Genomic DNA, 22,549 nt, shown 5'->3' on the forward strand with positions numbered 1-22,549 from the left:
GCCTCCAAGAAATACGGGACTATGTGAAAAGGCCAAATCTACGTCTGATTGGTGTACCTGAAAGTGACAGGGAGAATGGAACCAAGCTGGAAAACACTCTGCAGGATATTATCCAGGAGAATTTCCCCAATCTAGCAAGGCAGGCCAACATTCAAATTCAGGAAATACAGAGAACGCCACAAAAATGCTCCTCAAGAAGAGCAACTCCAAGACACATAATTGTCAGATTCATGAAAGTTGAAATGAAGGACAAAATGTTAAGGGCAGCCAGAGAGAAAGGTCGGGTTACCCATAAAGGGAAGCCCATCAGACTAACAGCAGATCTCTTCGCAAAAACTCTACAAGCCAGAAGAGAGTGGGGACGAATATTCAACATTCTTAAAGAAAAGAATTTTCAACCCAGAATTTCATATCCAGCCAAACTAAGCTTCATAAGTGAAGGAGAAATAAAATACTTTACAGACAAACAAATGCTGACAGATTTTGTCACCACCAGGCCTGCCCTACAAGAGCTCCCGAAGGAAGCACTAAACATGGAAAGACCAACCAGTACCAGCCACTGCAAAAACATGCCAAATTGTAAAGACGATGGAGGCTAGGAAGAAACTGCAACAACTAACGAGCAAAATAACCAGCTAACATCATAATGACAGGATCAAATTCACACATAATATTAACCTTAAATGTAAATGGGCTAAATGCTCCAATTAGAAGACACAGACTGGCAAACTGGATCAAGAGTCAAGACCCATCAGTGTGCTGTATTCAGGAAACCCATCTCATGTGCAGAGACACACATAAGCTCAAAATAAAGGGATGGAGGAAGATCTACTAAGCAAATGGAAAACAAAAAAAGGCAGGGGTTGCAATCCTAGTCTCTGATAAAACAGACTTTAAACCAACAAAGATCAAAAGAGACAAAGAAGGCCATTATATAATGGTAAAGGGATCAATTCAACAAGAAGAGCTAACTATCCTAAATATATATGCACCCAATACAGGAGCACCCAGATTCATAAAGCAAGTCCTTAGAGACCTACAAAGAGACTTAGACTCCCACACAATAATAATGGGAGACTTTAACACCCCACTGTCAACATTAGACAGATCAACGAGACAGAAAGTTAACAAGGATATCCAGGAATTGAACTCAGCTATGCACCAAGCGGACATAATAGACATCTACAGAACTCTCCACCCCAAATCAACAGAATATACATTTTTTTCAGCACCACACCACACCTATTCCAAAATTGACCACATAGTTGGAAGTAAAGCACTCCTCAGCAAATGTAAAAGAACAGAAATTTTAACAAACTGTCTCTCAGACCACAGTGCAATCAAACTAGAACTCAGGATTAAGAAACTCACTCAAAACCGCTCAACTACATGGAAACTGAACAACCTGCTCCTGAATGACTACTGGGTACATAACGAAACAAAGGCAGAAATAAAGATGTTCTTTGAAACCAACGAGAACAAAGACACAACATACCAGAATCTCTGGGACACATTCAAAGCAGTGTGTAGGGGGAAATTTATAGCACTAAATGCCCACAAGAGAAAGCAGGAAAGATCTAAAATTGACACCCTAACATCACAATTAAAAGAACTAGAGAAGCAAGAGCAAACACATTCAAAAGCTAGCAGAACGCAAGAAATAACTAAGATCAGAGCAGAACTGAAGGAAACAGAGACACAAAAAACCCTTCAAAAAAATCAGTGAATCCAGGAGCTGGTTTTTTGAAAAGATCAACAAAATTGATAGACCACTAGCAAGACTATCAGACAACAATCAAATAGACGCAATAAAAAATGACAAAGGGGATATCACCACCGATCCCACAGAAATACAAACTACCATCAGAGAATACTATAAACACCTCTATGCAAATAAACTAGAAAATCTAGAAGAAATGGATAAATTCCTCGACATATACACCCTCCCAAGACTAAACCAGGAAGAAGCTGAATCTCTGAATAGACCAATAACAGGATCTGAAATTGAGGCAATAATTAATAGCTTACCAACCAAAAAAAGTTCAGGACTAGATGGATTCACAGCCAAAATCTACCAGAGGTACAAGGAGGAGCTGGTACCATTCCTTCTGAAACTATTCCAATCAACAGAAAAAGAGGGAATCCTCCCTAACTCATTTTATGAGGCCAGCATCATCCTGATACCAAAACCTGGCAGAGACACAACCAAAAAAGAGAATTTTAGACCAATATCCCTGATGAACACTGATGCAAAAATCCTCAATAAAATACTGGCAAACCAAATCCAGCAGCACATCAAAAAGCTTATCCACCATGATCAAGTGGGCTTCATCCCTGGGATGCAAGGCTGGTTCAACATACACAACTCAATCAACATAATCCAGCATATAAACAGAACCAAAGACAAAAACCACATGATTATCTCAATAGATGCAGAAAAGGCCTTTGACAAAATTCAACAGCCCTTCATGCTAAAAACTCTCAATAAATTAGGTACTGATGAGACGTATCTCACAATAATAAGAGCTATCTATGACAAACCCACAGCCAATATCATACTGAATGGAAAAAAACTGGAAGCATTCCCTTTGAAAACTGGCACAAGACAGGGATGCCCTCTCTCACCACTCCTATTCAACATAGTGTTGGAAATTCTGGCCAGGGCAATCAGGCAGGAGAAGGAAATAAAGGGCATTCAATTAGGAAAAGAGGAAGTCAAATTGTCCCTGTTTGCAGATGACATGATTGTATATCTAGAAAACCCCATTGTCTCAGCCCAAAATCTCCTTAAGCTGACAGGCAAATTCAGCAAAGTCTCAGGATACAAAATCAATGTACAAAAATCACAAGCATTCTTATACACCAATAACAGACAAACAGAGATCCAAATCATGAGTGAACTCCCATTCACAATTGCTTCAAAGAGAATAAAATACCTAGGAATCCAACTTACAAGGGACGTGAAGGACCTCTTCAAGGAGAACTACAAACCAATGCTCAAGGAAATAAAAGAGGATACAAACAAATGGAAGAACATTCCATGCTCATGGGTAGGAAGAATCAGTATCGTGAAAATGGCCATACTGCCCAAGATAATTTATAGATTCAATGCCATACCCATCAAGCTACCAATGACTTTCTTCACAGAATTAGAAAAAACTACTTTAAATTTCATATGGAACCAAAAAAGAGCCCACATTGCCAAGTCAATCCTAAACCAAAAGAACAAAGCTGGAGGCATCAAGCTACCTGACTTCAAACTATACTACAAGGCTACGGTAACCAAAACAGCATGGTACTGGTACCAAAACAGAGATATAGATCAATGGAACAGAACACAGCCCTCAGAAATAATGCCACATATCTACAACTATCTGATCTTTGACAAACCTGACAAAAACAAGCAATGGGGAAAGGATTCCCTATTTAATAAATGGTGCTGGGAAAACTGGCTAGCCGTATGTAGAAAGCTGAAACTGGATCCCTTCCTTACACCTTACACAAAAATTAATTCAAGATAGATTAAAGACTTAAATGTTAGACCTAAAACCATAAAAACCCTAGAAGAAAACCTAGGCAATAACATTCAGGACATAGGCATGGGCAAGGACTTCATGTCTAAAACACCAACAGCAATGGCAACAAAAGCCAAAATTGACAAATGGGATCTAATTAAACTAAAGAGCTTCTGCACAGCAAAAGAAACTACCATCAGAGTGAACAGGCAACCTACAAAATGGGAGAAAATTTTTGCAACCTACTCATCTGACAAAGGGCTAATATCCAGAATCTACAATGAACTCAAACAAATTTACAAGAAAAAAACAAACAACCCCATCAAAAAGTGGGTGAAGGATATGAAGAGACTCTTCTCAAAAGAAGACATTTATGCAGCCAAAAGACACATGAAAAAATGCTCATCATCACTGGCCATCAGAGAAATGCAAATCAAAACCACAATGAGATACCATCTCACACCAGTTAGAATGGCAATCATTAAAAAGTGAGGAAAACAACAGGTGCTGGAGAGGATGTGGAGAAATAGGAACACTTTTACACTGTTGGTGGGACTGTAAACTAGTTCAACCATTGTGGAAGCCAGTGTGGCGATTCCTCAGAGATCTAGAACTAGAAATACCATTTGACCCAGCCATCCCATTACTGGGTATATACCCAAAGGACTATAAATCATGCTGCTATAAAGACACATGCACACGTATGTTTATTGCGGCACTATTCACAATAGCAAAGACTTGGAACCAACCCAGATGTCCCACAATGATAGACTGGATTAAGAAAATGTGGTACATATACACCATGGAATACTATGCAGCCATAAAAAATGATGAGTTCATGTCCTTTGTAGGGACATGGATGAAGCTGGAAACCATCATTCTCAGCAAACTATCACAAGGACAAAAAACCAAACACTGCATGTTCTCACTCATAGGTGGGAATTGAACAACGAGAACACATGGACACAGGAAGGGGAACATCACACACCGGGGCCTATTGTGGGGTGCAGGGAGAGGGGAGGGATAGCATTAGGAAATATATCTAATGTTAAATGACGAGTTAATGGGTGCAGCACACCAACATGACACATGTATACATATGTAACAAACCTGCATGTTACGCACATGTACCCTAAAACTTAAAGTATAATTTAAAAAAGGTATATACCAACGAAAATTACTCTCTAGATCTACTTTTAGATCTAGTAGGAACATGATTCTGTATGATTCTATCTGCATAAGATTCTAGAAAATGAAAACAAGTCTATATAAAGAAAGCAAATCAGTGGTAGTATGGAGACAGTAGGGGATTAAAAAGGGTGCTAAGGAAACTTTTGGAGGTGATAGGTTCATTTTCTGTATGTAGTGATGGTTTCATAGGTGTATACATAAATGAACATTTATCAAATTGTGATGTTTAAATATGTGTTTATTGTCTACCAATTATATCTCAAGCAGGGGGCAGGGATGAAAAACTATAGGACCAAAAAAAGAAGAATTAGACTAGACTGTCATTATTGGTAAGACAGTAGACCAGGTACCTGACTACTCTTCTAATGAAAGCAACTGGTTTTATTTTGACACCCTTAAAATGCATCAAAGATCTGACAAAATAATAAAGAATAATTAAGCCAAAAATCAGACAATTGAAAGCATGGGATAAACTGAGCACTGAGGTTTTATTTTCTCGGGGGGTATACAAAACTTGTTAAGTTTGAGCCTTGATGTCAAGGCCTTGAGGGTCCAAAATAGTGGTAAAGTAGAAATAAATTCTCCAGCCCTATCCCCAAAGAACTGCGAGGAAAAGTGCCTTTCACAAAACTTGGCACATAATGTACATCGCACAGGGAATGTTATTATTATTTTATTTATTTATTTATTTTTTAGACAGGGTGTTGCTCTGACACCCAGACTGGAGTGCAGTGGCATGATCACGGCTCACTGCAGCCTCAACCTCGTAGGCTTGAGCAATCCTCCCACCTCAGCCTCCCAAGTAGCTGGGACTACAGGTGCACACCACTACACACAGCTAATTTTTGCAAGTTTTTTAGACGAGGTTTCACCATGTTGACCAGGGCGGTCTCAAACTCCAGGGCTCAAGGGATCCTCCTGCCTTGGCCTCCAAAAGTACTGGGATGGAAATGTTCTATCACATAAAAAGAAGAGGGAGCAGGGAGCTACGAGTACTGACTGAGAAATATATCTACGTTAATTATTAAGAAATAGCTCCAGTGTACATATCTCCATATACTAGTCTTTTTTTTTTTTTAATGGCTGGTATCATCACTTACCAAAGTATCTTGACCTTGATGGAGCTTACATTGAAAAATAAAGTTTACATTTTTATTGTTATTTTATATATATATATATTTTTTTTTTCTTTCTTAAACTTTAGGTTCTAGGATACATGTGCAGGACGTACAGGTTTGTTACATAGGTATACGTGTGCCAGAGTGGTTTGCTGTACCTATCAACCCATCATCTAGGTTTTAAGCCCCAAATGCATTTGGTAATTATCCTAATGTTCTCCCTCCCCTTGCTCCCCATCCCCTGACAGGCCCCCATGTGTGTTGTTCCCCTCCCTGTGTCCATGTGTTCTCATTGTTCAACTCCCATTTGTGAGTGAGAATATGCAGTGTTAGGTTTTCTGTTCCTGTGTTAGTTTGCTGAGGATGATGGCTTCCAGCTTCACCCATGGCCCTGCAAACGATATGATCTCATTCTTTTTTATTGCTGCATAGTATTCTATGGTGTATATGTGCCACATTTTCTTTATCCAGTCTATCATTGATGGGCATTTGGGTTGGTTCCATGTCTTTGCTATTGTAAATAGTGCTGCAATAAACATACATGTGCATATGTCTTTATAATAGAATGATCTATATTCCTTTGGGTTTATAACCAGTAATGGGATTGCTGGGTCAAATGGTATTTCTGGTTCTAGATCCCTGAGGAATCGTCCTCCACAATGGTTGAACCAATGTACATTCCCACCAACAGTCCAAAAGCATTCTTATTTCTCCACAGCCTCGCCAGCATTTTTGTTTCTTGACTTTTTAATAATCGCCATTCTGACTGGTGTGAGACGGTATCTCGTTGTGGTTTTGATTTGCATTTCTCTAATGATCAGTGATAATGAGCTTTTTTTCATATGTTTGTTGGCCACATAAATGTCTTATTTTGAGAAATGTCTGTTCATATCCTTTGCCCATGTTTTTATGGGTTGTTTGCTTTCTCTTGTAAATTTGTTTAAGTTCCTTGTAGATTCTGGGTACTAGACCTTTGTCAGATGGGTAGATTGCAAAAATTTTCTCCCATTCTGTAGGCTGTCTGTTTACTCTGATGCTAGTTTATTTTGCTGTGCAGAAGCTCTTTAGTTTAATTAGATCCCATTTGTCAATTTTGGCTTTTGATGCCATTGCTTTTGGTGTTTTTGTCATTAAGCCTTTGCCCATGCCTATGTCCTAAATGGTACTGCCTAGGTTTTCTTCTAGGGTTTTTATGGTTTTGGGCTTTACATTTAAGTCTTTAATCCATCTTGAGTTAATTTTTGTATAAGGTGCAAGGAATGCATCCAGTTTCAGTTTTCTGCATATGGCTGGCCAGTTTCCCCAGCACCATTTATTAAATAGGGAACCTTTCCCCATTGCTTTTGTCAGGTTTGTTGAAAATCAGATGGTTGTAGATGTGTGGGTTATTTCTGAGGTCTCTGTTCTGTTCCATTGGTCTGTATGTCTGTTTTGTACCAGTACCATGCTGTTTTGGTTACTGTGGCCTTGTAGTATAGTTTAAAGTCAGGCAGTGTGATGCCTCCAGCTTTGTTCTTTTTGCTTAGGATTGTCTTGGCTATATGGGCTCTCTGTGGTTCCATATGAAATTTAAAGTAGTTTTTTCTAATTCTGTGAAGAATGTCAATGGTAGTTTGATGGAAATAGCATTGAATCTATAAACTACTTTGGGCAGTATGGCCATTTTCACAATATTGATTCTTCCTATCCATGAGGATGCAATGCTTTTCATTTGTTTGTGTCCTCTCTTATTTCCTTGAGCAATGGTTTGTAATTCTCCTTGAAGAGGTCCTTCCTGTCCCTTGTTAGCTGTATTCTTAAGTTTTTTTTTTTTGTTTTTTTTGTTTGTTTGTTTGTTTTGAGATGCCATCTTGCTCTGTCGCCCAGGCTGGAGGGCAGTGGCGCAATCTCGGCTCACTGCAAACTCCGCCTCCCGGGTTCAAGCCCTTCTCCTGCCTCAGCCTCCCGAGTAGCTGGGACTACCGGTGCCCACCACCATGCCTGGCTAATTTTTTTGTATTTTTAGTAGAGACGGGGTTTCACCATATTAGCCGGGATGGTTTTGATCTCCTGACCTCATGATCCACCTGCCTCAGCCTCCCAAAGTGCTAGGATTGCAGGCGTGAGCCACTGCGCCCAGCCAAGTATTTTATTCTCTTTGTAGCAACTGTCAATGGCAGTTCATTCATGATTTGGCTCTCTGCTTGTCTACTGTTGATGTATAGGAATGCTTGTGATTTTTGCACACTGATTTTGTATTCTGAGACTTTGCTGAAGTTGCTTATCAGCTTAAGGAGTTTTTGGGCTGAGACAAGGGGGGTTTCTAAATCTAGAATCATGTCATCTGCAAACAGAGACAATTTCACTTCCTCCCTTCCTATTTAAATGTGCTTTATTTCTTTCTCTTGCCTGATCACCCCGGCCAGAACTTCCAATACTATTTTGCTCCCTGTACTATTCCTAACAGTGTGTAACTATTGAGTGAAAAAAGTGAGTTTCTACCTGTTGCATAAAATGATAAAAATCTACATTTGTATTTGCTCATATATACAAAATTAACTGTAAATATAAGAAATTATATTTGTATTTTATAATATTTATATTAAATTACACATAATTATAATATTTATTGGGGAGCTAGACAGATGGGGTACAAAACTAGGAAAAAGACTTCTCCCCATATACCTTTCTTCACTTTCCAGTGTTCTAGGTTTGTGAATATGTTGTCCCTTTGAAATACAAAATTACCTGAGAATAAATTCAACCAAAGAAAGATGTACAAAGGCATTCTGTATAGAATAAAAGAATTGCAACAAAATTTTTTTATATATTAATATATGTAAATACTTTTGTGCATTGGAGGACTATATAAATATCATAAAGATATCAATACTTTCCCAATCAATACACAGATTCAGTACAATTCCAAATGTGATTTGGAAGACTCAAAATCGTAATGATATTAGTTATCAAATTTATCTACATAATCAGTGTAGTTTTTAAAAACAGATGATTTGCAGAATTGGACAAGCTGATTCTAAAATTTATTCTGATATGCGAAGGGCCAGGAATAGTCAAGACACTCACAAAAACAAAGAACGAAGAGGACGGATTTGCTGTACCAGCTATCAGTACTAATTATGGAGTTAAACAAGTTAAAATACTCATGTTTTATAACAATCATGGTAACTGCCTTAAAATGATGATTGTTCAGAAAGTCAGTTTAATTTAGATACTAAAGATATTGAGGTTATGTAACATTTGAGCAAGTGCTAGAACCAAAACTCAAGAAATACAATTACAGTCATGTACAGTGGCTCACACCTGTAATCCCAGCACTTTGGGAGGCCAAGGTGGGCGAATCACTTCAGCCCAGGAATTCGAGACCAGCCTGGGCAACATGGTGAAACCCCATCTTCACAAAATATACAAAAAATTAGCCAGGCACGGAGGTGCATACCTGTAGTTTTTATATATTAATATATGTAAATACTACTTTATGTGCATTGGAGGACTATATAAATATCATAAAGCTATCAATACTTTCTCAATCAATACACAGATTCAATACAATTCCAAATGTGATTTGGAAGACTCAAAATCATAACGATATCAGTTCTCCTCAAATTAGTCCCAGCTACCCAGGAGGCTGAGGTGGGAGAATGATCTGAGCCCAGGAGGTCGAGGCTGCCATGAGCCATGATCATGCTATCACACTCCAGCCTGGGCAACAGAGTGAGACCCTGTCTCAAAACAAAGAAAGAAATACAATGACATAACCTCCTTACTTATAACTTACCAGTATTTATTTAGAACTCTCAGAGTATGACACTAAATGACTAATTCATAACTTATCACTATCTATTCCATAATATTCTTTTAAAAAAACCACATTAATGGAATATTAAATTTTGGCTTGTTGAATTCAGTAGCACTTCCATATTGCACCTTTAGATATAATAAGTCAAATTCTGCCTTCACAAATGCCCATAGTCAGTTAAAAGCTGTATTTGCACAAAGTTGTGCTTTATTTAAACTGAAATGGAGCTTTCCATGGAAAGAACCAATGGTCTCCTCTTGCCTAAAGGAGTAAAGGATGGCAGCAACCTTGGGAGTACCTTAGGGACTTTCAGTCCATTGACTTTAAAATATGGCCTTCAAACCACCTACATTCTAAAGGAAAAGAGGCACTGGGAGGAAGGAAGGAGGGAGACAGGGTAAGATAGAAAGAGGCTGAGTAACACTGACAAATTCTCTCCCCAAGAGGTAAAATTTATCCTAAGTTCCTCAGGCGTGCTCTAAGGGGCAAAATCAAAAAACTTTTATAGGATATTAATACTTGTCAGCCAGAGTATGTCAGAACATGTCAAACAGCAATAGAGTTAATCAGACAGTCTCACCTGGGTGGCTACAAGATAGATCAGCTCCCCAAGGGTTGGTAAAAGGCACTGTTTTAATTTGCTGTTCCTGAAGTTTTCCCTAATTAATTCAGTTAAGAGAACAATTGCCTGCAAAGACAAAAAAAAAAAAGTAAATTATTTCAAATGTATCTCTCAGTTCTTAAACCTATATGTAAAAAGCAGGATACCCTGAAGAAGTCACCATTTTTAAGAACTATTTTCCAAATTATTTTCAAAATATGGGCCTTATATTCCTGAAAATACAGTAACTCTCCCAGATGAAGTTTAGAAATATATTCAGTAAAATAAACACATATAGCCCTTTTCAGTTTATAATTTTTTTTTTTTAACCCAGGCTGGAGTGCAGTGGCATAATCTTGGTTATCTACAACCTCTGCCTCCTGGGTTCAAGAGATTCTTGTGCCTCAACCTCCCGAGTAGCTGGGATTACAAGCGCACGCCACCAAGTCCGGCTAATTTTTGTATTCTTAGTAGAGACGGGGTTTTGCCATGTTGGCCAGGCTGATCTCAAACTCCTGGCCTCAAGATCCACCCACCTCGGCCTCCCAAAGTGCTGGGATTACAGGAGTGAGTCAGTGCACCTGACTCACTTTTCAGTTTATAAAGCACTTCCACCGTATCACTAATCCTGAGAGGGAATTAATTGCTGCCCTATCTTTAAAGAGTAAATAGAGGCTGAGAGAGGTTCCAGCAACTGGCCCCAAGTCATCCAGTTCACTTGGACAGCCAGGATCCGAAAACGAATTTTACTATGCCATGTCCCTGGTATGCTCCGGCACAACACAGTTTAAAAAGTTCTTATATTACATTAAACTTTTACATGATTCCTTAAAAAATCAGAGCCTGAGAATGTTATACTAAAGTTGTAATATAATGTACGCTGAAACTCGACAGCATGTTTTATCAGATCTAGTTAATGTCCTAGGAGTCATGCTAAGAAAATCACATACACTCATTGCCAGAGTTCATACACCAGAACACAGGTTAATCAAATCATAGTGCGACCATGATTAGGACAGAACGGTTTCGGAATGACATAGAGAATGGCTCCACTCTGAGAAGGAAAAAAATGTATATAAAATAGTGTGGAAGCACTACTCTCAATGTGACTCAAAGTGTGGTGCACAGACAAGGCTATTTCTTACCATCGACAAAGACGTTAGTTTAAAAACTGAAAGTGCTTAAAAACTTCAAAGCAATTTGACAATTCCACAACATCCAAGCATGCAATCACTGGTCTCATTTTGCAAATAAGAGTATGAAAAAGTTGGAGATGCAGGTGGGAGAGCTGCACAGTAGTCATGCACTGTAGGAGTACTTGTTAATGTGCGATTTAACAGCTTTACTGAGGTATAACTTATATAAAATCAATGCATATAAAGTGTACAAATAGACACATTTGGCATATGTATACACCTGTGAAATCATCACTGCAATCAAGATAACAAAAGCCCTCCAGAGTTTCCTCCATGTCCTTTTGTAATCCCTCTTTCCTACTTACTTCTTTCCTCTCCTCCCCAGAAAGCCATCAATTTACTTTCTGTCATTAGCATGTATTTTCTAAATTTTATGTTGATCATATACTATATTAGATCATACGCTATATATTCTTTTTTGTCTGGCTTCTTTCAGCATAATGCATTTGAGATTCATCCATGTTGCTGCATATATCAATAACTTTTTTTTTTTTTTTCCAGACAGAGTCTCACTCTGTCACCCAGGCTGGAATGCAGTGGCACGATCTCAGCTCACTGCAACCTCTGCCTCCTGAGTTCAAGTGATTCTCCTGCCTCAGCCTGAGTAGTTGGGATTCCAGGTACGCACCACCATGGCCAGCTGATTTTTGTATTTTTAGTAGAGACTGGGTTTCGCCATGTTGGCCTGGGTAGTTTCGAACTCCTGACTTCAAGTGATCCACCCACCTCAGCCTCCCAAAGTGCTGGGATTACAGGTACGAGCCACTGTGCCCAGCCAGTTCATTCCTTCTTATTGCTGAATGTATTCTATTGTATGGATGTACCAAACGTGTAACTCTCACCACTCACTGCCTTACACATAATACATCATCTAGATGAAGTGGGTGAGGAAGAAAAAGGAACCATGTAGCTTCACATCAGTCCTTGCAGCAGGTCACTTCTACACAGTCTTCCTTTTCCTTTGACCTTTGCTGATCATCTACTACACTGAATCATCTGAAACTGCCAGTGTTTAGCAATTTTTTACCTACAAAAACGGCAAACTGTCACCAGCACACTACTCTAAAAGAGAAAGAAAATGACGAAAGAAGAAACCTCGAAATAATCAGAGAGGAAGCAAGAACACAGTAGGCCAAAATATAGGTAAATACAATAGGATTTCTTACTGCTATTAAGTTTTCTAAATTATCTTTCGTAGTTGAGCAAAAATTGTAAAAATGTCTGATTGGGTTCTAAAGACATTTAGAGAATACATTCAAGATAATTATATAAAAATGAGAGAGGGTAAAGGGATGAAAAGGAGGGTACATTTTCTACACTTCAACTAGTAAAACGGTGACACCAGTAGACTGTTTTATGTATGTATGTATATAATACATACAGCAATCACTAAAAAGAATCCATACAAAGAGATATACTTAAAAGCACTACAGAAAAAGTCCAAATGCAGTGGTAAAAAAAAACGTTCAGTAAACCACAGGAAGGTAATAAAAAGAAAATGGAAATGAAAAACACTGAGAACAAACAGAAAACAAAAATAAAATTACAGACTTAGGATCAAACACATCAATAATTACACTAAATCTAAGTCAATAAATCAATAAATTCATACCAATCCTAAATGTGTATCACTAAACAAAAGAGCTGCCAAATATGTGAAGCAAAAACTGATCGAACTTGGATGATAAACAGACATCCACAATTACAGCTGTGAACTTCAACACCCCCCTCTCATGCACAGAAAGACAAATACTGCATCATCTTCCTCATATGTGAAATCCAAAAAAGTGAAATTTATAGACATGGAGAGTAGAACAGTGCTTACCTGAAGCTGGGGGTGGGGTGGGGAATAGGGAGATGTTGATCAAAGGGTACAAACCTTCAGTTAGACAGGTGGAACAAGTTTTCAAGATCTATTGCACAGCACGGTGACCATAGTTCATAATAACACTTATTTCACAATTGCTAAAAGAGTAGATTTTACGGCCAGGCAAGGTGGCTCATTCCTGTGATCTTAGCACTTTGGGAGGCCAAGGCAGGTGGATCATGAGCTCAGGAGTTAGAGACCAGCCTGACCAACATGGTGAAACCCTGTCTCTACTAAAAATTAGCTGGGCATGGTGGTGCATGCCTGTAATCCCAGCTACTCAGGAGGCCAAGGCAGGAGAATCACTTGAACCTGGGAGGTGGAGGTTAGAGTGAGCTGAGATCATGCCACTGCACTCCAGCCTGGGCAATAGAGCAAGACTCTGTCTCAAAAAAAAGAGTACATTTTACATGTTCTCACTACAAAAAATATTAAATATGTGAAGTAATAGATATAACATATATAATATATACATATAATATATACATTGTATATAATAATATACAATTATTTGCTAATTAAATTTTTATTTCTAAATTTTAAAAAATGATAAAACTATATAGAAAATGAGCAGACATCAAAATAATAAAGGAATACTATGAACAACTGTATATATATAAATTTCACCACATAGAAAAAATGGACCAACTCCTCAAAAAAAACAAACTGTCACAACTCACCCAATATGAAACAGATAATTATTTGCAAACGACATGATTGTCAACACAGAAAGTCCCAAAGAGTCTAAAGAAAAAAACTCCCTAGAACTAGTGAGTTCTGCAAGGTCACAGGATACAATGTTAACATTCAAAATACAACTGTACTCCTATATATTGGCAATAAACACATGGAAACTGAAATTTAAAACACCATTTACAATCCCCCCCAAAAAAACAATACTCAGGTATAAATCTAACAAAACAGGTACAGGATTTGTATGCTGAAACTACACAATGCTATTTAAAAAAATCAACATCTAAATAAATGGAGTAATAGACTATGTTCATAGATAGGAAGACTCAACGTAGTGGAAAATGTCAAATTCTCCCCATATTAATGGACAGATCTAATCAAATTCCTACCAAAATCCTGAAACAATTCTTTATAGATATCAAAATTATTATAAAAGTTATATGGAAAGGCAAAAGAATTAGAACAGCCAAAACAATTTTGAAAAAGGAAGAAAATGTGGGCCAGGCATAGTGACTCAGTCCTGTAATACCAACACTTTGGGAGGCCAATACGGGAGGACCGCTTGAGTTCAGGTGTTTGAGACCAACCTGGACAACAAAGCAAGACCCTGTCTCTACAAAAATAATTTTAAAAAAAGAGTTAGCCAGGCATGGTGGTGCACGCTTAGAGTCCTAGCTACTCAAGAGACTAAGGTGACTCTCCTTCTCCCTCTCCCTCGCCCTCTCCCTCTCCCTCTCCCCCTTTCTTTCTTTGGTCTCCCTCTGTTGCCGAGGCTGGACTGTACTGCCGTGGTCTCAGCTCGCTGCAGCCTCCCTGCCCCAGGCTCCGATGGTTCTCCTGCCTCGGCCTGCCAAGTGCCTGCAATTGCAGGCACGCGCCGCCACACCTGACTGGTTTTTGTATTTTTGGAGGAGACAGGGTTTCGCCCTGTTGACCAGGCTGGTCTCCGGCTCCTGACCTCGAGTGGTCTGCCCACCTCGGCCTCCCGGGGTGCTGGGATTGCAGACGGAGTCTCGCTCACTCAATGCTCAGTGTTGCCCAGGCTGGAGTGCAGTGGTGTGATCTCAGATCGCCACAACCTCCACCTTCCAGCCGCCTGCCTTGGCCTCCCAAAGTGCTAAGATTACAGCCTCTGCCCAGCTGCCACTCCATCTGGGAAGTGGGGAGCGTCTCTGCCTAGCCGCCCATTGTCTGGGATGTGGGGAGCCCCTCTGCCCGGCCGCCCCGTCTGGGAAGTGAAGAGCGCCTCTGCCCTGCCACCACCCCGTCTGGGATGTGAGGAGCGCCTCTGCCCGGCCACCCCGTCTGGGAAGTGAGGAGCGCCTCTGCCCTGCTACCACCCCATCTGGGATGTGAGGAGCGCCTCTGCCTGGCCGCCCCGTCTGGGAAGTGAGGAGCGCCTCTGCCTGGCCGCCCATCATCTGGGATGTGAGAAGCGCCTCTGCCCAGCCGCCACCCCGTCTGGGAGGTGAGGAGCGCCTCTGCTCGGCCGCCACCCCGTCTGGGATGTCAGCTGCCCCGACTGGGAGGTGAGAAGCACCTCTGCCCAGCCACCCTTCATCTGGGAGGTGGGCAGCGCCTCTGCCTGGCTGCCCCACCTGGGAAGTGGGCGCCTCTGCCCGGCCGCCCCGTCTGGGAGGTGAGGGGCGTCTCTGCCCGGCCACCCCGCCTGGGAAGTGAGGAGTGCCTCTGCCCGGCTGCCCTTCGTGTGGGAGGTAGGGAGCGCCTCTGCCCGGCCGCCCCGTCTGGGAAGTGGGCACCTCTGCCCGGCCGCCCCGTCTGGGAGGTGAGGGGCGTCTCTGCCTGGCCACCCCACCTGGGAAGTGAGGAGCGCCTCTGCCCGGCTGCCCTTCGTGTGGGAGGTAGGGAGCGCCTCTGCCCGGCCGCCCCGTCTGGGAAGTGGGCACCTCTGCCCGGCCACCCCGTCTGGGAGGTGAGGGGCGTCTCTGCCCGGCCGCCCCACCTGGGAAGTGAGGAGCACCTCTGCCCGGCCACCCTTCGTCTGGGAGGTGGGGAGCACCTCTGCCCGGCAGCCCCATCTGGGAAGTGAGGAGTGCCTCTGCCAGGCCGCCCCATCTGGGAAGTGTACCCAACATCTCCAAAGAGACAGCGACCATCGAGAACGGGCCATGATGACGATGGCAGTTTTGTCGAAAAGAAAAGGGGGAAATGTGGGGAAAAGAAAGAGAGATCAGATTGTTACTGTGTCTGTGTAGAAAGAAGTTGACATAGGAGATACCATTTTGCTCTGTACTAAGAAAAATTCTTCTGCCTTGGGATGCTGTTAATCTGTAACCTTACCCCCAACCCCGTGCTCTCTGAAACATGTGCTGTGTCAACTCAGGGTTAAATGGATTAAGGGTGGTGCAAGATGTGCTTTGTTAAACAGATGCTTGAAGGCAGCATGCTCATTAAGAGTCATCACCACTCCCTAATCTCAAGTACCCAGGGACACAAACACTGCCAAAGGCCGCAGGGACCTCTGCCTAGGAAAACCAGAGACCTTTGTTCACGTGTTTATATGCTGACCTTCTCTCCACTATTATCCTATGACCCTGCCACATCCCCCTCTCTGAGAAAACCCAAGAATGATCAATAAATACAAAAAAAAAAAAGAAAATAACACTGCAATGAACATGTAAAAAGACTAAGGTGGGAAGACTGCTTGAGCCCCGAAGTTCAAGGTTGCAGTGAGCTATGATCAAGCCACTGTACTGCAGCCTGGGCAACAGAGTGAAACCCCCATATAAAAAGGGAAAAAAGAAAAAAAATGGTTGCAATTATTCTACCTGGTTTCAAGACTTATACAGCTACAGTAATGAAAACTGTTTGGAAATTGATATAGTTTGGATATTCATCCCCTCCAAATCTCATGTTGAAATCTGATCCCCAGTGTTGGACGTGGGGCCTTGTGGGAGGTATTTGTATGATGGGGCAGATCCCTCATGAATGGCTTAATGCCATTCTTGTGGGATTGAGTGAGTTCTCACTCTTAGTTCTCAGGAGATCTGGCTGTTAAAAAGAATCTGGCACCTCCCTCCTCTCTCTTTCCTTCTCTCCGACCATGGGATGTCTACTCCCCTTCACCTTCTGCCATGAGTGGAAACAGCCTGAAGCCCTCACCAGAAGCAGATGCTGGCACCATGCTTCTTCTATAGCCTGCAGAACCGTGAGCCAAATAAACCTCTTTTCTTTATAAATTATCCTGCCTCAGGTATTCCTTTACAACAAAGCAAAACAGGCTAACACAGGCATTACTGGTAGGATAGGCACATAGATGAATGGAACCAAACAGAATTCAGAAATAGCTCCACACAATAGCCAAGAGATTTTTGACAAAGGTGCAAAGGCAGTCCAATGGAGAAAAGTCAACTTTTTCAATAAATAGTGCTGAAGCCATCAGGCATCCATAGGAAAGCAAAAAGTGAACCTTGACCTAAGTCTGGTACTTGACACAAAAAATTAACTCAAAATGGATCACAGACTTAAATGTAAAACATAAAACTATAAACCTTCTAGAAGAAAATATAGGATAACGTCTTCAGGATCTAGTACTAGATTAAGAAGTACACTTGACACCACAAGCACAGAGACATTGTACCAAAGAGAATATGCAGCTACCAAATAAGCACATAAAAAGATGTTCAACATCATTGGCAACTAGGGAAATATAAATTAAAACCAAAATAAGATATCACTACACACTCATCAGAATGGTAAAAATAAAAAATAGTGACAACACCAAAAGCTGCCAAGGATGATGAGAAACAGAATCACTCATACTGTGTCCAGAATTGGTGGGTTCTTGGTCTCACTGACTTCAAGAATGAAGCTGCGGACCCTCGCGGTGAGTGTTACAGTTCTTAAAGGCGGTGTGTCGGGAGTTTGTTCCTTCTGATGTTCGGATGTATTTGGAGTTTCCTCCTTCTGGTGGGGTTCATGGTTTCACTAGCTCAGGAGTGAAGCTGCGGACCTTCACGGTGAGTGTTACAGCTCTTAAGGCAGTGCTCTGGAGTTGTTCCTTCCTCCCGGTGGGTTCCTGGTCTCCCTGGCTTCAGGAGTGAAGCTGCAGACTTTCGTGGTGAGTGTTACAGCTCATAAAGGCAGTGTGGACCCAAAGAGTGAGCAGCAGCAAGATTTATTGCAAAGAGCAAAAGAACAAAGCTTCCACAGTGTGGAAGGGGACCCGAGTGGGTTGCCACTGCTGGCTCGGGCAGCCTGCTTTTATTCTCTTATCTGGCCCCACCCACATCCTGCTGATTGGTAGAGCCGAGTGGTCTGTTTTGACAGGGCACTGACTGGTGCTTTTACAATCCCTGAGCTAGACACAAAGGTTCTCCACGTCCCCACTATATTAGCCAGATACAGAGTGTCTGCACAAAGGTTCTCCAAGTCCCCACCAGAGTAGCTAGATACAGAGTGTCCATTGGTGCATTCACAAACCCTGAGCTAGACACAGGGTGCTGATTGGTGTACTTACAATCCCTTAGCTAGACATAAAGGTTCTGCAAGTCCCCACCAGACTCGGGAGCACCGCTGGCTTCACCCAGTGGATCCCCCACCGGGGCCGCAGGTGGAGCTGCCTGCCAGTCCCGTGCCCTGCGCCCACACTCCTCAGCCCTTGGGTGGTTGATGGGACTGGGCGGCATGGAGCAGGGGGCGGCGCTCATCGGGGAGGCTCAGGCTGCACAGGAGCCTGCGGAGAGGGTGGGAGGCTCAGGCATGGTGGGCTGCAGGTCCCGAGCCCTGCCCCGTGGGAAGGCAGCTAAGGCCGGGCGAGAAATCGAGCGCAGCGCCGGTGGGCCGGCACTGCTGAGGGACCCAGCACACCCTCCGCAGCCGCTGGCCCAGGTGCTAAGCTCCTCATTGCCCGGGGCCAGCAGGGCCGGCAGGGCCAGCCGGCCTGAGTGCAGGGCGCGCCAAGCCCACGCCCACCCAGAACTCCAGCTGGCCCGCAAGCACCCCGCACAGCCCCGGTTGCAGCTCGCGCCTCTCCCTCCACATCTCCCCGCAAGCTGAGGGAGCCGGCTCCAGCCTTGGCCAGCCCAGAAAGGAGCTCCCACAGTGCGGCAGCAGGCTGAAGGGCTCCTCAAGTGCCGCCAAAGTGGGAGCCCAGGCAGAGGAGGCGCCAAGAGCGAGCGAGGGCTGTGAGGGCTGCCAGCACGCTGTCACCTCTCAATACGTTGCTGGTGAGAATGTAAAACACTACAGTCACTCGGAAAACTTTGGAGGTTTTTCTTAAAAAAAAAAAAAAAAAAAAACAGCAACTAAATATGCAATTACCACAGGACCCAGCAATTGCACTCCTGAGCATTTATCCAAGAGAAAGGAAGGCTGTTGTCCACACAAACATCTGTAAATGGATGTTTATAGCAGTTTTATTTGTAATTGTCAAAACTGGAAATGACCCAGATATCTTTTTTTTTTTTTTTTTTTTGAGACGGAGTCTCGCCCTGTTGCCCAGGCTGGAGTGCAGTGGCGCAATCTCGGCTGACTGCAAGCTCCGCTTCCCGGGTTCATGCCATTCTCCTGCCTCAGCCTCCCGAGTAGCTGGGACTACAGGCACCCGCCACCACGCCCGGCTAATTTATTGTATTTTTAGTAGAGATGGGGTTTCACCGTGTTAGCCAGGATAGTCTCGATCTCCTGACCTCATGATCCACCCGTCTCGGCCCCCAAAGTGCTGGGATTACAGGCGTGAGCCACCGCACCCGGCCGACCCAGATATCTTTCGATGGGTAAGTGGTTAAATAAACTGTGATTCAACCACACCACAGAATACTTCACAGCAATAAAAATGAACAAACAACTGATACATCCAACAACCTAGATGAATTTCCAGAAAGTTACACCAAAGAAAAAAGCCAACCACCAACCACAAAAGGTTACAGACCATATGACTATTTATACAACATTCTCAAAATGACAAAAATATATAAATGGAAAACAGATTGGCTTCGGGGGTGGAGGGCAGCACACACAGCAGGGTAAGAGGATAGGGTCATAAAAAGGGAATATGAGGGATCCTTGCAGTGGTGAAACTCTTCTTTTCTTTAACTGTTTCAATGTCAATATTCTGGTTGTAAAATTGTATTATACTTTTTTAAGACATTACCATGAAGGAAAACTGGATGAAGTATACACAGGATCTATTATTTCTTACAGAGAGAAACTATTATTATTCTATATTATTTCTAATATAGTTTTGATATTTGTCCCCTCCAAATCTCATGTTGAAATTTGATCCCCAATGTTGGATCACAACTGGGCGTGAATCCACAATTATCTCAAAACAAAAAGTTTAATTTAAAAAACTGTCAACCTCATATTAAATTCAAAACCCAGATCTGGCTTTCTGCTTCACAAAGTTAGTGGCAGGGATTTACAGCATTTCTCCATTTTATAATCCACTAGTATTTTGTGTCAGCAAGCGTCACTGGAAATTTAAAACATTTTAATGCTACAGACCCTTAAAGTGATAAAACTGTCTGGATTGCCTCCAGCATAATAGAAATTGCTTTGGAACTCAATGTCTTGTAAATAGACACACATCATATAATTTATTCCAGTATGCCACAGCAACCTCACATCTCACTTGCAAAAGTTAACTTTGGAGAGCAGTAAAAAGTACTCAACAGATAATGGTTCTCCTCAAGGTTATTTGTATAGATTTTCCATTTGCTGTATTACAAATTTAAAGAAATAATAATAAAAAGAAAAATATAAGAATAAGGAACAAATATAACACATAAAAGACAAATACCAAGGGTAAAACAATGTATCTGTTGACCTAGGTAAAATGGCAGTTGAAAATGCCAATACTAAATGAATAAGGTAAAATAGATTTAGTTCTTCAAACTCAGAAATCCAAGGAATATGTGGATATTGTTATTATGCATGTTTTCCTCTAGTCTTTAAAAATCCTCCTGGCCTTCTAACATTGAAATTACTGTTAAAAATCCTAGCATTGAGGCCAGGCGCAGTGGCTCACACCTGTAATCCCAACACTTTGGGAGGCCGAGGCAGGCAGATTGTCTGAGGTCAGGAGTTCAAAACCAGCCTGGCCAACATGTTGAGACCCTGTCTCTACTAAAAATACAGAAATTCCCCAGGCATGGTGACACACACCTGTAGTCCCAGCTACTGGGGAGGCTGAGACAGGAGGATCACTTGAGTCTGGGAGGGAGAGGTTGCAGCAAGCCAAGATCATGCCACTGCACTCCAGCCTGGGCGACAGAGCGAGACTCTCTCTCTCAAAAAAAAAAAAAAAAAATCTTACCATTGAAACTAAAAGATAAAAATAGGATATTCAAGTATCATCCTATTATTGTGTGTATTTTTTGAAAACCATACATGAAGGAAAATGGGTTTTTTGGTGTTATTTCTAATACCATTATGCTTTGAGGCATATCTATACCATCACTGGTTCTATTAACCTAACAGAAACTATTCTTGGGCAACCACAGCCATGACTGGTTGGCTCAATACTGCAAATAGTAATTTAAGACTGTACTGCCATTTTCCAAACTACTTCTTTGAAATCAAAACCTATTTTATAACAAGTATGACTGGGTGGAGCTAGGCCTTTTTGGCTTTGTCTGAAGTCATCTGATAGATATGAAAAGGTCAAATGTGCTTCAATCTCATATGCCCTGGACTGCGTCTCTTAAGAAAAATACAGGAAGATGATGAATTAGGAAGCTAATTCTAATAAATGTGGAAGTTCTGCAGTTATACAACTAATATTCTAATACTTGCAAAGACATAATTTGCTTGCTCTTGACTCTCAAAATATAGTTGTTAAACTTCCATGTTAGTGGATATACAATTAGCAGTTACAAAAAGAAACTGAATTAAGCTCCTGACTCAGAAAATATCAGGCATTTCCTATTATGGTCAGTGTTTTACTAGACCAAAGGGATGTTTTAAAACCCTACTTAACTACTCCAATGGGAGATACAGTAGTAATTACAACAACAACACAACTTTTAAAATAATTCGGTATTCTTCCCTAACCCCTGAAATAAGAGGCATTCCACAATCCCAAATGAAGAGGGAATTCTATTTGATACCACTTTGCCCTTTGTTCTAAGTGGTTTCTTAGAACACTACTTTCAATGACACAAACAGAGCTAGGGCACATAAAATAAGAACACTGTAAATCTCATAATCCCCACTCCTTTTTTAATCCATGTGCTATTTTATTTGTATTAAATCTTAGATTCCTTTGGATGCTGTATATTTGATTAAGCCTTCGCAAGTAAAATCACATCTGTCTACTTGAAACTTCAAACTCTTGGTTTCACAAGTGTTGGTTAAAAAAGAAAATGGACATACTGAACAGATAAGGGAAGGCCAATAATGCCAGGGGAGACAGATAATGAAACTGAAGAGAATAAAATTCTGTTCTGTAATTAATAACCCTGAAAATGTCCTTGCAAGGTTGTCTATAAGATCTCTTTGGTGACATCTGCATCAAAATCAAAGTTTTAACATTATCTCTAATTCTCTGCATGTTAATTGGCTAAATGCATTCAAACTGGCATCTGTAATTGGCATCTAACTCCTA

General features: G+C 41.5%; 1 protein-coding gene across 19 annotated transcripts in view; it reads right to left on the bottom strand.

The window, feature by feature from the left end:
- Nucleotides 1–22,549, bottom strand: part of ULK4 (unc-51 like kinase 4) — a 714,793-nt gene that overhangs the window by 574,120 nt on the left and 118,124 nt on the right. For all 19 annotated transcript variants that reach the window (XR_010155166.1, XR_010155167.1, XM_063805611.1 and 16 more), the window contains one exon: nucleotides 10,204–10,311. Coding sequence is in view for 17 of the 19 variants with exons in the window: in XM_063805611.1 (XP_063661681.1) it covers nucleotides 10,204–10,311 (108 nt within the window). In the remaining 2 variants the exon portion in view is untranslated. The remainder of the gene's footprint in view (nucleotides 1–10,203; nucleotides 10,312–22,549) is intronic.

Source organism: Pan troglodytes, chromosome 2 (genome assembly GCF_028858775.2).
Source record: "Pan troglodytes isolate AG18354 chromosome 2, NHGRI_mPanTro3-v2.0_pri, whole genome shotgun sequence".
Classification (NCBI taxonomy): Eukaryota; Metazoa; Chordata; class Mammalia; order Primates; family Hominidae; genus Pan; species Pan troglodytes.